Raw genomic sequence first — 16,244 nt, 5'->3', positions numbered from 1 at the left:
AATTTGGACAAAAGTCTTAAAAATTACCAAAGTCAACTCACTTTTTCATATCATAGGTATAACACCCTAATGTAGAAAAGAAAATTTGTAGGTTGAGGCCTGTGTAGTATTTCGTTGAGTGTGCTTGAGTGCTGAAACCATTTTGCTTGGATAGTCAGAGGTAAAGGTGAATAAGTGTTTTAAATAATAAAAAATTGTAAAAATTTTGTATGCAAAATGTATGGACATAGGTATGTACTTATAATTTTTATTTATTAGCATTACATTTTTTATGTATGTATGTGTTTACAATTTTCATGTGACCTTAATTTACATATAGTACTACATGGCGTATGAGTGATATAAAGTAGCACGTGAGAATTAATGCATAGAGATTGGAAAGGGGTAAATGGTAAATACCCGGTAAATTGGTTATATATGGTTAAAAGGGGTGAATACCCAAATATTTACCCAAAAGGGGGCTATAAATTATCTTTTAGTAAATATGGAAAGAAACACAGAAATTCAATACAAAATATACTGAATTGATGGGTAATTATCAATTGCTATCGGTTCAATTAGTTTTAATCTGCAATCCAGTGTCAATCTTTACCAAATAATGCATGCCGTTGCATAAATTGTAATTTGCCCAGCATACATTTTAAGTCAAAAGGAGCCGGAAAAAGGATTTAAATCGCGGCGTTTTCAGTCGTTATGAGCTCATTGGGAGGCCGAAATGAATGACCACGTTGCGACGGTCGACCTATATGAGCCTATTTTCAAATATCATATAAGCATAAATAAGAGCCCGATATAAATCCTAAAAAAGTTTTAAACAGCTCATATTTAGCCTCTTCTGGAACTCTTTACAGCGTCATTATAACCTATATGTACTCTTATTATATGACACCAATTTGGCGAATTAAAAAAAAAGTAAGGAAGGCTAAGTTCGGGTGTAACCGGACATTGGCATGGGTATCAAATGGAAGGTATTAAAGAGTATTTTAAAAGGGAGTGGCCCTTAGTTGTATATGGGAAGGCGTTTTGGAGATATCGACCAAAATGTGGACCAGGGTGAACCGGAACATCATCTGTAGGGTACCGCTAATTTATTTATATATGTCATACCACGAACAGTATTCCTGCCAAGATTCCAAGGGCTTTTGATTTCGCCCTGCAGAACTTTTTCATTTTCTTATACTTAATATGGTAGGTGTCACACCCACTTTACAAAGTTTTTTCTAAAGTTATATATTGCGTCGATAAACCAATCAAATTACCATGTTTTATGCCTTTTTTCGTATTTGTTATAGAATTGTGGCATTTTTTAAATTTTTCGTAATTTTCGATATCGGCCATTTTTTATACCAAGATAAAATGAGTTCAGATAAGTACGTGGACTAAGTTTAGCAAAGATATATCGGTTTTTGCTCAAGTTATCGTGTTAACGGCCGAGCGGAAGGACAGACGGTCAACTGTGTATAAAAAATGGGCGTGGCTTCAACCGATTACGCCCATTTTCACAGAAAACTGTTACCGTCATAGAGTCTATGCCCCTACCAAATTTCACAAGGATTGGTAAATTTTTCTTCGACTTATGGCATTAAAAGTATTCTAGAAAAACTAAACGAAAAAGGGCGGAGCCACGCCCATTTTGAAAATTTCTTTAATTTTTGTATTTTGTTGCACCATTGGAGTTGAATGTTGACAAAATTTTTTTATATACTGAAAAGATATTCAATTTTTTGTTAAAATTTGACTTACTTACTAATTTTCTATTCTGCGTTATAAGGTCAACCCACCTACCAAGTTTCATTGTTTTATCCGTCTTTAGTAATGAATTATCGCATTTTTTCGGTTTTTCGATGAGTGGCCAGGAACCTACAAACCAAATTTCATCAAGATACCACAAAATTTACTCAAGTTTTCGTGTTAATGGACAGATGGACAGACGGACGCACGGTCGGACGTGGCTCAATCACATTTTTTTCGATACTTATGATTTTGATATATGGAAGTCTATATCTTTCTTGATTCCTTTATACTTGTACAACCAACCGTTATCCAATCAAAGTTAATATATTCTGTATGCAAGGCACGCTGAGTATAATAAATGTGAAATGACATATTGGCATTAAATAACAAAACCTATAAAAAAAATATTTAGGAGGAAACCATAAAAAGTGGGGCACACCGTCTCAGCTCTTGTTGGTGGCATATTAGGATCGACACACCAGAACAAAATGTGTATGACTGCGGAGACACCCCCGAGCAGAAAAACGTCGATGCCAATACAAAAAAATGAGCACCAATGGTGGCAATAATGTAGAAATGTAATCAATTTTTTTTTTGTAATGAATAATTGTCCTAATAAAATATCTATATTTGCTCCAAACTTGCTTTAACAAACATAAATATTTGGCAAGTTATCATATATGAGTCATAAAAGCCTCTCATATTAAACTTTTTGTGAGTTTTAATTTACCACTCATTTTGGATTCCTAAATTATGAGCGCCATGGGCATATTTGAGGGGAAGCTTTTGTGTACCCTATAAACATTCTCGAAGCCCCAAAAATTCTGAAGTTTAATAATATGTGAAAAATATGGGCCTCAGAAATTTTATCATCTGAGGGTCTGTTGTGACTTAAATTTGATGAAATTATGAACAAACGAAAAATATTAAAATTGGTTAGCAGCTCCGGAATAAAAATTCAGACATTTTTCTGTAACAATTTATTCTAAATAAAACTTGAATTTAACTAAAACTTATTTCATTTCTATAACAGTCTAATGTGGGATTTTATTACGAAAATTGTTTTTCTATATTTTCCGTTTCAGATATGTGTCAATAATTCTTCCTAAAAGCCCTGAATTGTGTCATTATAGAACTCAAAATAAGTAGTTTATGAGTCCAATAAGGCTCTTAAAACACATCGGAAGGTCTGTGTAGGAGTCATATTAGCGATAAAATATGAGCTATTTCCTTCACGCTCCTAAATGAGTTCGGACTAATTGTTGATTTCGAATGTTTGCTGGATTGCTTGTTTAAAATCAAAACGAAAATTTCTTAATTTCAAATGACGTTTCAATTTAATTTATGAACTGTCATTCCAAGCAGCCTCGATTCAAATTATTTTTAAATATCCAAAAAAAGATACAAAAAGGAATATTCCGGGTATTTTCCTGGTATTTACCAATAATAAAATTAAAAAAATTTTTAAATATAAACGCGCTCTAGGCCCAATATTTGTATATTCTTAATAAAACACAATAAGTGAATTTTTGTTACACACCAAAAAAAAAAATTAAAAAAAAATTTTTTTTTAAAAATAAGCTTTTATTATTGGTTAATAAAATGAACTAAAAATCAAAAAAATAAATTGACTGTAAAGAAATATAAAACATTATAAGTTCACTGTAACCATTAACAATAATTAGGCTTCTTCGTCTGCGGCAAAAATGTTCTATATTTTACATAATAATATATTTTTAACATTAAAACTTTACAACAAAATTATTAAATCTTATAGCTTATATCACAGTCCTAACTGTTCTAATAAAATCGTGTTAAATTTTGATGATATAATTAAGAACATTTAGGACCTCCTTTTCTTGCTATCACAATGTAACACGCTTTTGTTAGAACAATTAGGACTGTGATATAAACTGAAAGATTTAATAATTTAGGTGTAAAGTTTTAATGTTAAAAATATATAATTGTGTACAATATGGAATTTTTTTGCCACAGATGAAGAAGCCTTATTATCTTTAAAGGTTATAATGAATTTTTAAAGTGTTATATTTCTTTACAGTCAATTTATTTTTTTCTTTTTAGTTAATTTTATTTACATATAATAAAAGTTTTTTTTTAAAAAAGTTGTTTTTTTCCTTTAATTTTATTTGACAGGGAGCACATATAAAATTGTGTCAAACAGTGTTAACAAACTTAAAATCATATTTTATTGTGACTTTGCCTATGTCGCGTTCAGTTTACAACTACTTATTGCAGATCTCTGCTCTGTGGGTAAAATCTGTTTTAAACTAAAATTCTAACTTTCGCTTAGCTAAAATTCCATCGCCAAAAATCTGTAAGGCTACGTTTCTGATCGAGCGTAATCGCATCGCGCGATGCGACGAGAATCGTTGTTAGCGATAAATTAAATTAGTGCATATGGAGATGTTTATGACAAAGGGATTTAGCGTAAAGCGAATTGAGCGACTACAAGCGACCAAAGTGACGAAAATTTACAATCAAAATATTTTGATTCCGTTGAGCGAAATTAGCCAAAAACTATGGACATTGCCGATATTTCTTTCAAGATATACTCAAAAGTTTCCTTGCTCATGCGATAATACTCTTTAAATTTTTCAGGAAATTGTAAGAGGCGTGTAAATGATGGCAATCACCACAATATTTTCTTTCCTTGGCGATTGGATGCACTTGAGATTTTTGTTTCTTATGTATACATTTTAAATATTTGTTTCGCAACAAATAGCTATTTTCTAATAATAAAATTTTAAGAGTTAATGTACGCATGTTGCTGTCTCTACACTGCCACAACGGTAATAACAAGGTTTTGAGTTTTATTGTTGAGCATTCAATCGCATGCGATTGTGCTCTACTATAAACACTCAATCACCAACGTTAACGCTAGCTCAAAGGTGACAAGCGATGGAGCGTTTCTCGTCGCATCGCGTATTGCGATTACGCTCCATCATAAACGTAGCCTAAAACAAAATCAAGTGCGCAGAAAAGTATGCAATATTTAGCGATGACAGCCTAACTTCTACGTTCGTTGTGTACACAAACAAAGCAAAGTCACCTGCGTTCTTGAGCCGCTGTAGGTTATTCACCATCCATCCAAACAAAGAACATGGAAGTAAGCGTGGGATTCACCACGTGGTAAGAACATTTTCTCATATAAAGTGGCATGGTGAATCTCATACCCGCGTAGTAATGGCATGGAATTGCTACAGCGGTTCATATCCGTGGTTCTCGCAGTTCGTTACTCTAATATATAAAATGCTTCTGTCACGGTTTTAGAGGCTGAACTCCTCCGAAACGGCTGAACCGATTCTCATAAAATTTTGTGAGCATATTGGTAGGTCTGCTACGTGTCTAGGGTCTTGAGATCAAAATGTGGACCCGGGTACCCTAGAATGTGTTTATACAGTATGACTACCAAATGAAAGCTGTTGATGAGTGCTATAGTAAGGGATAATTTTCATACCCCTGGGTGGTGACTACGGTCTCGAGATATAGGCCAAAACCTGGACCCGGATACCCCTAGAATGTGTTTATACAATATGGATGTCAAATGAAAGCTGTTGATGAGTGCTATAGTACAGGATAATTTTCATACAACTGTGAAGCTAGGGTCTCGGGATATAGCCCAAAACGTGGACCCGGGTACCCCTAGAATGTGTTTATACAATATGGATATAAAATGAAAGCTGTTGATGAGTGCTATAGTACACGATAATTTTCATACAACCGGGAGGCTAGGGTCTCGAGATATAGCCCAAAACGTGGACCCGGGTACCACTACAATATGTTTATACAATATGGATATCAAATGAAAGCTGTTGATGAGTGCTATAGTACTGGATAATTTTCATACAAACGGGAGGCTAGGGTCTCGAGATATAGCCCAAAACGTGAACCCGGGTACGCATGACATGTGTTTGAACAATATGGATATCAAATGAAAGCTGTTGATGAGTGCTATAGTACAGGATAACTTTCATACAACTGGGAGGTTAGGGTCTCGAGATATAGCCCAAAACGTGGACCCGGGTACCCCTAGAATGTGTTTATACAATATGGATATCAAATGTAAACTTTTAATGAGTGCTATAGTACAGGATAATTTTCATACAACTGGGAGGCTAGGGTCTCGAGATATAGCCCAAAACGCGGACCCGGGTACCCCTGGAATGTGTTTATACAATATGGATATCAAATGAAAGATGTTGATGAGTGCTATAGTACTGGATAATTTTCATACAACCGGGAGGCTAGGGTCTCGAGATATAGCCCAAAACGTGGACCCGGGTACCACTACAATATGTTTATACAATATGTATATCAAATGAAAACTGTTGATGAGTGCTATAGTACAGGATAATTTTCATACAACTGGGAGGCTAGGGTCTCGAGATATAGCCCAAAACGTGGACCCTGGTACCCCTAGAATGTGTTTATACAATATGGATATCAAATGTAAACTGTTAATGAGTGCTATAGTACAGGATAATTTTCATACAACTGGGAGGCTAGGGTCTCGAGATATAGCCCAAAACGTGGACCCGGGTACCCCTGGAATGTGTTTATACAATATGGATATCAAATGAAAGATGTTGATGAGTGCTATAGTACAGGATAATTTTCATACAACTGGGAGGCTAGGGTCTCGACATATAGCCCAAAACGTGGACCCGGGTACCCTAGAATCTGTTTATACAATATTGATATCAAATGAAAGCTGTTGATGAGTGCTTTAGTACAGGATAATTTTCATACAACTGGGAGGCTAACGTCTCGAGATATAGCCCAAAACGTGGACCCGGATACACGTAGAATGTGTTTTTACATTATGGGTATCAAATTGAAGCTGTTGATGTGTGCTATAATACAGAGTAGGTTTTACACCGCTGGGTGACTACGGTCTCGAGATATAGTCCAAAGCATGGACCCGGATACACCTAGAATGTGTTTTTATATTATGGGTATCAAATTGAAGCTGTTGATGTGTGCTATAGTACAGAGTAAGTTTTACACCGCTGAGTGACTAGGGCCTCGAGATATAGGCCAAAACATGGACCCGCATACCCCTAAAATGTGTGCGTATAATGGATATCAAATGAAAGCTGTTGCTGAGAGCTCTAAAGTTCATTGTGATATTCGATTTAGTCGCATCAACCTGGCAAAACTGATAAATATGCATGCGAAGCCGAAATAAAGACAAGAATCAATAATACCGACATACCTATTTACATACGTCCTATTCGATTTGCTGAAATTTCGTATATAAATTTGCCCATTTAGTATTTACGATGCTTTTTTCCGGGAAGTATACCAGAGATGGACTGGGACTGGGATTAAGACTCGGAGTGCGACTAGTACTGAGACTCGGAATGGGACTGGAACAAAATACATACCACCCTCTGGGACTGGCAATAAGAGATGAAGAAAAAGGAGAAAAACTTGAGAGAAAGAAAAGAGAGATGGAGACTGAAAAGGAGATAGAATGAGACGAAGATGGTGATGAAGCGAAAAAGACTGAGGGAGGAGTGAACAAAAAGATTATGAAAAAGTGTAGAGGGGTAGGGCAGAGTTAGACGGAAAAGGCTTATTAAAATATATACAGATAGGGCAAATTTAGGGCAAAACAACGTCTGCCGGGTCTACTAGTATGCAATATAAATATCTATGGTTACAAGCAACAATCCGCTAAGTCTCAGACTCCACGGATAGGTACGTACCGCTGTAGCTAAGCCGGGTTTGTCTGTTACTTAGGCTTTTATTGCTTGTGAGCATAAATCTTTACCAATAAATCCTGTTATCGATTAACTTATCGAATTATCGCAAAGTAATATTGCACTGTCAGCGGAGTTATACATGCGTGCAAAATTTGAGCTGAATCGGACAACGGAAAGTGTATCAAATTTAACTTGCAAGATTTGATTACAGACAACAGCCAAGTGAAACTAAATAAAAGCTTATAAAAAATGATAAATACCCAGTATAATTCCATCTCTATGAATGTAATTTTTTTTGGGTATTAAAAAAAGTGTAAAATAAAAACTTTTAAGGAAAGATGTTGAAATTTATATAATTAGTAGAATATATATTTCAGAATGTCGATAAAGATGTAATTATAAACAAACTGAATATAAGCAGATAAACCACTTACAGATTGTGTGGCTTTTTTGTGCAACACTTTCAGCAGAAACATTCCCATAGCATTTCGATAGCCTTCAAGAGGAAATTATAGCAGTATATGTAAATAAATAACAACTATGTAGTTGCCATATTTTTGCAATATTTTATAACTGAAAAAATCACGCATACTACCATGTTTAATCTATTTTTGTGATGGTTAAGTTTGTGTTTTTTGTTTAACCGTTTGCCAAATTCTATTTCAACTGACAGCTGTCAAGTTGAAAAGTGCTTGCTGTTGTTTATTCGCAGTTTTGATGGATTGCATTTAGTATTGGTAGTTTGCGGTGTTAACAACACATAAGTGAGTGGAAGTATAACCGTAATCTTTTGAAGCTCCAAAATGCTCTTACGTATGTGCTTCTTTGCAGGTGTTCTTAAAAAACAAAATTAATGAAAACTTATTTCATTCTGTGATATATCTAATCACAAAATAGTTACAAAAATGAGACCAATAAAATTTATTTGGTAAAATGACTCTAAAGACACGTTGTAATGCAGAAGCTGAAAGAAGTTAAGTAAGATACATGGGGAAACTCTATGTTTATTGTCTTGTGCTCCGAAAAGCTGGCATATTTTAACAATTTTGGAAGGTGCCACTATTGTACTGGTTGGTGTACTCGCAAGTACATGGGCTGAGATCATCGCTGGAAACTGCAATAGATCGGGAAAGACAAGGAAAAATAGGGAAATTACGTAAAGCATAGTCACGTTTTTAGATTTGTAGTGTGAAAGACATTACACCGAAAATAATTTTCGTCTAATAAGCACCATTAACGTACAAGTCCGACCATTTTGGGAACCAAATAGTATGATCATTTTGAACCTTCGACTGGAAATAACCTTGCGGTGGCAAGGAAAAGTGCGTCGCACAGAAGCCGCACACAGGGTTCTCACAGACAAATTCTCGACCCCATTATGTAATCTGCTACTGCGAACATAAAAGAAAATGGGTCTTCAGATCATGAGTGAAAGCTATAAAAATACCACCAGAGCATTTTGGGGATTATGAAATGTCAAATCCGCCGAAAACTCCTGCCGAAATGTCACTGTCGAACTCATAGCCTTATTGAGAGGTATCGCAGAAGATAAGGAAGGTGCTAATACGTTTTCCAATGACGGAATAAACGTTTTAGCACTCAGCTGTAATCAGTGGCAATATCCCGATTAAAAAACAACAAAGTGCCGCGAAACTATGGACTATATTTCAAAATGCTCAAACACTCAGGTGAAGAATTCGTAAGGAGCATTTGATTGGGACTGCAATTTCGGTTCGGTTCTCATGGGAGTCTATCAAACGCTACAATTACCATCGACTCAGCCTTACGATTACTTCTTCTAGCACAGTAAAACCACTCCTAAGCAGACTTTCAAGAAATGCCAAATAAACAAATTTCCGGTACGAGAACTTCCATGAAAAACCTCCTTGTATATTTCTTAGAAAGTAATTAAGAGCTTTTTCTACATTAAAGTTCCCTGCGAAGCTTATAAGGGTATATCGAATGACGTAAAGCAGTACCGTCTGTAGAGAACCGAGTACCGAATTCGGCAGCACAGGAAGGCTAACACATCCATTGCTATGTTCTTTGCTACCAGGTCTACAGGTGGAATGTGCAGAATGGCATAGAGTGCAGCCGTCGGGGTTGTTTTCAGGGCTCCCGTAATGCTAAGCATCGATAGTGTGCATACCTCCTCTAATTTTTTGAGGAATGTTTTTTTTTGTGTGGCTTTCCACCAAACAAGAACTCCATAGTATAGAATAGGGCTTACAATCGCTGTAAAAACCCAGTGAGAAAGAGAGGGTGATAAGCCCCACGTACACCCCAGCATTCTGTTACATGCATAGAGTGCCGCTGAGGCCTTCTTAACCCTCTCCTCCACGTTGAGCTTCCACGGCAGCTTACTGTCTAGGATGATTCCTAGATATTTTGTGCAAGGTTTCTCCTGTAAGTTCACCCCTCCTAACTCAGGCCTGGTCCAATTTGGGACCTTGTACCTCTTTGTAAATAAGACCATATCCGTCTTCTCCGCATTGACTTTCAACCCGACATTAGATGCCCAGGTGTGAATATCCCGAAGCGCTCGATCCATCAGAGAACTAATCGTTGGAAGGCACTTTCCACTTATGACAATTGCAACGTCATCTGCGTAAGCCGTAAGTTTTACGGGTCCCTCATCTAATTGCCTGAGCAGTTGGTTTATGACCAGCGTCCACAGCAGAGGTGAAAGCACCCCTCCACAGCAGAGATGATAGCACCTCTACCCCTGTCCATTGATTTCGTGGCCTCGTACAATCCCCATTGTGATGTAATCTTTCCGCAATTTAACATGCAGCCGATCCATCTAATTAAGGGCAAATTAGAACAGAAGAAAGAAAAAATTTAGACAAGTGCCAAAGCTCGTTTTATAGACCAATTCGGGAACTGCTAAATTCCTTCATCGGCAACGTTAGGCGCCGCTGCTATAACCATTCAGCCATCACAGCGGTTTTTTGGTTAAAATAAAACAAAATAAAATAAAATAAAAAAAAAATAAAATAAAATAAAATAAAATAAAATAAAAGAAAATAATAAAAACAAAATTAAAAAAAATTAATAAAATAAAATAAAAAAAAATTAAATCAAATAAAGTAATAGAAAATAAGAAAGGAAAGTAGAGTAAATAAATGTATAGAAAGACAGGGGAAAATTAAATAAATATAAGGAGGCAGAACAGAGGCCAATACCGAAACCGGAGGGCGTATTCTCACTTTTTTTTTATCGAAATGTTAAAAGTTTGTTATCGATGAGGTTCAGTGTTTTAAGGACCGTTTATGGGCATGTTATATCTTTATAATCAAGTAGTTATCATTTTGTTAAAGGAGTATTGTCTACGAGCAATATACCAGTTATAGATTTTTCATCGAAGTGTCATCGATTTTTTGTAGATATATTACCAAAAAGTTATTGGCATATTAACGAAAAGTTATAGATTTTTTATCGAAAATTTTAATGAAAGTTTATCGATTTTTTGTCGAAAGTTATCGATTTGTTGTCGAAAATTTATCGATTTGATATCAGAGTTTTATCAGAATGTTATCGGCGTGTTATCGCTTTGTTATAAAAATTACTTACTGCACACATTCTAGATTCGCCTCTGATCAAAACTAAAGTTCTTGTTGCCTGTTCTTGTCTTGTGCCTTTTCAAAGCTTTTGATGTTTTAAAATATAGTTCAGTCCTAAAGAAAACACTGATTTTTTGTTTTTTTAATATTCTTTTCCATTTATTGAACAAAAGTAAGTATTTACATTTTGGTGATGTGCTATATGCATTAATATATGTGCGTTTATATCTCTAAACTCGGTGATTTCAAAACATATGTATGTATATACAGTGCGCATGTGATTCCCACCAAAACTTTCTACATTCCTTTGACGCTTCCGCAAGTTGCAAATCTTTTTATTTTTGAAAATTCTACTTCATATTTAAAAGCACAGTGTAAATTGAATAAGCCATTTTGCATGTTGCCACAAACGAAGTTAAATGTATGTCTATTATGCCTCCAGCGGTGAGAGTGAGTGGCTTCAATGCCAGCTCAGTAAATACACGCAAATTTTGTTTAAAGCTTTTGCGTTGCGATACCCAATTACATTTGAAAATTGCATACGGTAAAGCTTCCAATTCTTCAGACATTTGACTACCAAAGTAACAAGCAGGAAAAAGTTCCATCATAATGGCTGTTAAATAGACCATGTAATAAATATAACCCAAAAAGTTTTCAACAAAATATAGCAAACATACAACGGTCAAACAAATAGACAAAGCAACCGTAGAGAATTGTACAAGCTGAGTATACCAAAAGATGTCTTGTAGCAAGTCGAAGATTCTGTAAATAAAAATATGTGATATATAGCATTAGTGTATTATGGACTTGATCGGAACACATATGAAAAAAAAAAAAACACATCTGTAAAAGTCGGCTCCTAAGAGCGAAGGCTTCGATAAAATGCTTCCCCTTTTTCTACGTTAAAGGTAGCATGCGCATGTAAATCGGCAAGATTTTAGATTAACTTTCCTTTTTTATGTATGGAATATTTTTTTTAAAGCTATTAATCGAAGGCCACCGTGGGGTGAAAGTAACATCTTTGGCTGAGGGTTCCGGACAAGCTACATCAAATTTCTCTAGGAAATTTTTTGCGTGTTTTTCTGCCATGAAGAGCTTCTTAGCAAAAGTTTTTTTATATGCTGATCGGAGTCGATATAAATATAAGACCCGTATTGACAATCAATAAGAAACATTTAAAGAGGCACGGGCAAAATTGGAAAACCAGTTTCAAATCGGCTAAAAGTATATCTTCTTAAGTCGTAAACATATATAAAGTCGTAGTCGTAAGCGTATGCTTAACAGCCTATAATAGACATTACAGTCCACAACTTTGATGAGGGAACGTGCAAGGATAATAGCGTGTAAGCGAAACACCTTATAAACGTCAAAGGGTATCAGCGTGAAAACCCACCAGAATATAAAAATGTTCTACCGTAGGATTGTGCTAGCGTAAGAACGTAGAAACGTGAACATAACAGCGTATAAGCATAAAAAGATTGTACTGACATAAAACTGCACTAGCGCAACATTTGACTGTTGTAGGTTTGCCTTACGGTGTATGATCGTCAAAACGCAAGAGCGAAAAACTATATAAAGGTAATGAGCGTAAAACTGTATGAGCGTAAAAGGGTATCAGCGTGTAAAAACGTTTTATCAAAGAATCGTGCCAGTGTAAGATCGCACTGGCGTAACATTTTAGGTGTAAAAGCGTATAGCAGTCAAAACGCAACACCGAAAAATTATATAAGCGTGCCAGTATAAAAGTATATACATAATCGCGAAAGCGTATCAGCGCGTAAAAGCATTCTATGACAGCATCGTGATAGGTTATGAGCGTAATAGCGTTTAAACCGACGAGTATCTCTATATAAGCGTTAAAGTGTAACAACTTGTAGAAATGTCATACAATAATAGCGTAAGAGCAGTATTAGCGTAAAATTTAAACAGCGTTGGAGTGACAGCCTTTAAGCGTCAAAACGCATCAGCCAAAAACTATAATAGCGTATAATCTTAAAAGTGTATTAAGACGAAAACTTTTCAGCACCATCAAGTTAAGGCATATTTGTGTATTGGTGTATTAGCGTAAAAGCGTAACAGCGTATTGGGGTAAAATATCATGGTTATGTTTATATTTAGTCGTTATAATGGTCGTTGAGATATTAAGTTATACGCGTAGTCGTGGTCTTTAAAGTGCGGGTTTAACGGAGAAGTATATAAGGATAATAACTTTGGGATCAACTGTATATAAAACCTTAAAATCGGCCTAAGGTGACCGTTAACGCCGCTATATTTTTCCGTTGACACGGATAAAATCCGGACGGCATGGATATCCGGTTAATATTCGTTTGTGAAACTATCCAGATATCCGGAATTGTGAAGATCCGGTTAATAACCGTATTTTTGGACATCTAGTGAAAGCAAAAAATTGATGTACCATATATGTTTATACAACATTAATAACAATAAATTCGTGGGGCATTTAAACCAATTAACAGCGTTTTTTCACAATATAAACAGATGGCACTGTTCTTACTTTCACTTGTTTGTAAAATTGTAGCTTTTTAATTTCGACGTTAGTTTAATAATCTACAAACATGTTTTGTGAATAATTTTTCAATGTTTGATTCGTTCAATTCTGATTTGCAGATATTCAACTTTTATATTCCAGTATCCCGACATACGGATATCCTGATTTTCCGTTTACGTATCCGGATAGCCGAACAGCGGATATCCGGATTTCCCAGTTATGAATCCGGATATCCGGATAGCCGGATTTTTTTCTTAGCTCTCCGGTTTATCCGGATAGTTGAAAAATCCGGATGCACTTCACAGCCCTAATTGTAAGCATAAAGTGCTGATTGGCATCTTTTTTTCTCAATTTCTCTGTCAATAAAAATTTACAGAAGCGTTGCCTACGTAGTTATTTTCGTGATACAAAAAAGAAGTTAGTTCCACTAAAATTTTTTTGCCGTATTTGGGGGTTTTTGAAGTTTCATATTGTTTGGTGTTTTGCCAGAAGCGTTGCCATACCGTTACTGTTTAAGACGAAAATTTGGTTTTTGTGTATGGAAATTTCCTTTAGGTTGAAAACGCAATAGACATCTGAGACAATAATAATATGCTTTAGCACGATTTATGAGCATGCATATTGATTAAGAATACAGTAAAACATGCAATTTTATTGATGGCCCTATATTATGCCCTACAGTGGATATTTCTCAAGGCATGTTGAGAAAAAGTGTACCTCCAAAGTCTGCACATCTATGTCAATGCTTAAAGGGCACAGAATGTGTATAGGCGGGGCTGTGACCCGGTGACACCTGGTACAACGGGCAAAAACACTCTCATTACTAGTGGCTAACCTGCAAAGCTACAGGGTAATGTTCTCCCCAAAAAATGGTTTAACAATTCCCTCCCAAAGCGTAACGCTTGAATTATGCAATAAAAAAGAATTAGAAATTGCGGTTTATAAGGACCCCCTTTGAGCAAGCAATTGACAAACGTTTATGTTTTGTCAAAATGTTCTGAGCAAACGTACGGACACTTTAGCAGGCTATATTCCATTGTTTTGCATACTTCGATCCATATTTCTTCCACCAAAACAATTTTCGGGAGCTCGAAAAACTTATTAAAAACCTACCTTTCTAGGCTGATATTTCGTATTAAAATATTTCCAAGGCATGGGACTCTTTTTTTTCTTTCTTATTTAAAAAAAACTATAAAAATAATTTAGTCGTATTCGTTAATATGAAATCCATCAAAATTAGAAAAATTCGTAACATTTTTCAATCTGGTAGCTTGTTTTTGGTGAGATTGTCATTGTCCCCGCTAAAGTGAAATAGCTAACGTCGCTCTAAATGGAACTACCTCCATTTTTTGTATCATGATTATTTTCAAGAACATTTTCGTTTTTTTTTTTGGAGAGCACCAATTTTACAGAAGCTCCCAGACAAGATCAGTTTCAAATTAAAAGGCGAACTTTTTAAACTTTTTCATTCATGCTCCATTGTACTATTAGCGTGCACCAACTCACCTCAATAGTTTCTTGTGATCCTCAATGCACTCGTTCAGCTCGCGTTCATTCTCGACCAAAGTTTTTGACTCATCATAACCCACTTTCGCTACACGCATAGCCAATAAATGGGCATGACCTGATATTGCACATAAAGCAATGGGTGCAAATGTATCATTCGGTAAATTCTGCATAATTTGTATTGTTGCACTGATAATCTGATAGGAAACCGCTACATAATATGTAAATATATTTGCTGACCAATCGAATGGAAACCATGCTGGATACATTAATTCACGTTCATTTTTATAAAGAACATCAATAGCAGCTACAATTGCATCACCTGCATATGTACAGCAAAATGCGATCATAATATTTCGCATATTAGTACGTAAGGTGCCATTGTAATAATCACGTTCATCTTGTGCCACGATGCGTTCATCCAATTGTTTTAGCAAAAGTTGCAGTTCACGTATTTTAGGCAACTTGTAACGAAAGAAGTAATGTTTGATGGAGCAAGCGACTGAAGTTATAGTAGCTGCCAAATTTTTAAAGGCATCGGCAAGTTTGGGTACCAAAAAAAGTCCCATCGTTAGATGAAGTGGCAAAAATATGGTAACGAATATATTGACCATAATGTCCTGTAAAGTAATATACCATTTTTTAGCACCGAACCTGACACCCACAGCTTTCCAGCATAACCAGAAAATATCAAAAAACTCAACAGTATTTATCGGGGCACCCGCGAATTTGTTGTGTAAAAATAACTTTTTCAACATTTTTATTACGATCTTTTACTTTTGCGAAATGTCTTTTAATCTTAGAGCAGATCCTATACTAACTACTTGTTGGCGAATGTATTTATATTTTATAATGCAGGTTGCTTCCATTTCATTTAAATTTCTTTGCTTGTGGAACATTATTTAAAATCGCTAAATTGATTTTTAATCACTACTTTCAGGTGCCTCTACAGATAATTGAATTAAAATTGTTTCCTTTGTTGGCTGTGAAAAATTGAGTGATTATTTGCATTCATAATTTAGAAAAGGGACAGGAGCCTTTAAAAAAAGTTGAGTGTTGTAACGAATCTGCTTTTGTTTACTATTTTGCTAATGACGCGGTGTGGCAGGAGTCACTTACTTACCAGCAGCTGTTGGCTGTGTTGGAACGAGTGTCAATGCCCTGCCGGAAATTAGACATGCCTTGGATGTAATATTTCAAGTC

General features: G+C 35.6%; 1 protein-coding gene across 1 annotated transcript; it reads right to left on the bottom strand.

The window, feature by feature from the left end:
• Positions 1–11,376: 11,376 nt before the first annotated feature.
• Positions 11,377–15,799, bottom strand: LOC137241855 (odorant receptor 33a-like). Its single transcript, XM_067769228.1, has 2 exons — positions 15,042–15,799; positions 11,377–11,788 (listed from the first exon to the last, which is right to left on the bottom strand). Exons 1-2 carry the CDS (start codon positions 15,797–15,799, stop codon positions 11,377–11,379), a joined length of 1,170 nt encoding a protein of 389 aa, XP_067625329.1.
• Positions 15,800–16,244: the final 445 nt, after the last annotated feature.

The sequence above is a fragment of the Eurosta solidaginis genome, chromosome 2 (assembly GCF_040869045.1).
Source record: "Eurosta solidaginis isolate ZX-2024a chromosome 2, ASM4086904v1, whole genome shotgun sequence".
NCBI classification, from domain to species: domain Eukaryota; kingdom Metazoa; phylum Arthropoda; class Insecta; order Diptera; family Tephritidae; genus Eurosta; species Eurosta solidaginis.
Note: the sequence above shows the minus strand (reverse complement) of the source record. Positions and strands in the feature narration are given on the sequence as shown.

Excerpts from the sequence above, each read along its gene's own strand:
- LOC137241855 (XM_067769228.1), bottom strand. The coding sequence starts at position 15,799 with ATGTTGAAAAAGTTATTTTTACACAACAAATTCGCGGGTGCCCCGATA. Across the intron at positions 11,789-15,041 it reads GATCACAAGAAACTATTGAG|AATCTTCGACTTGCTACAAG; the intron begins GTGAGTTGGTGC and ends TTTTATTTACAG.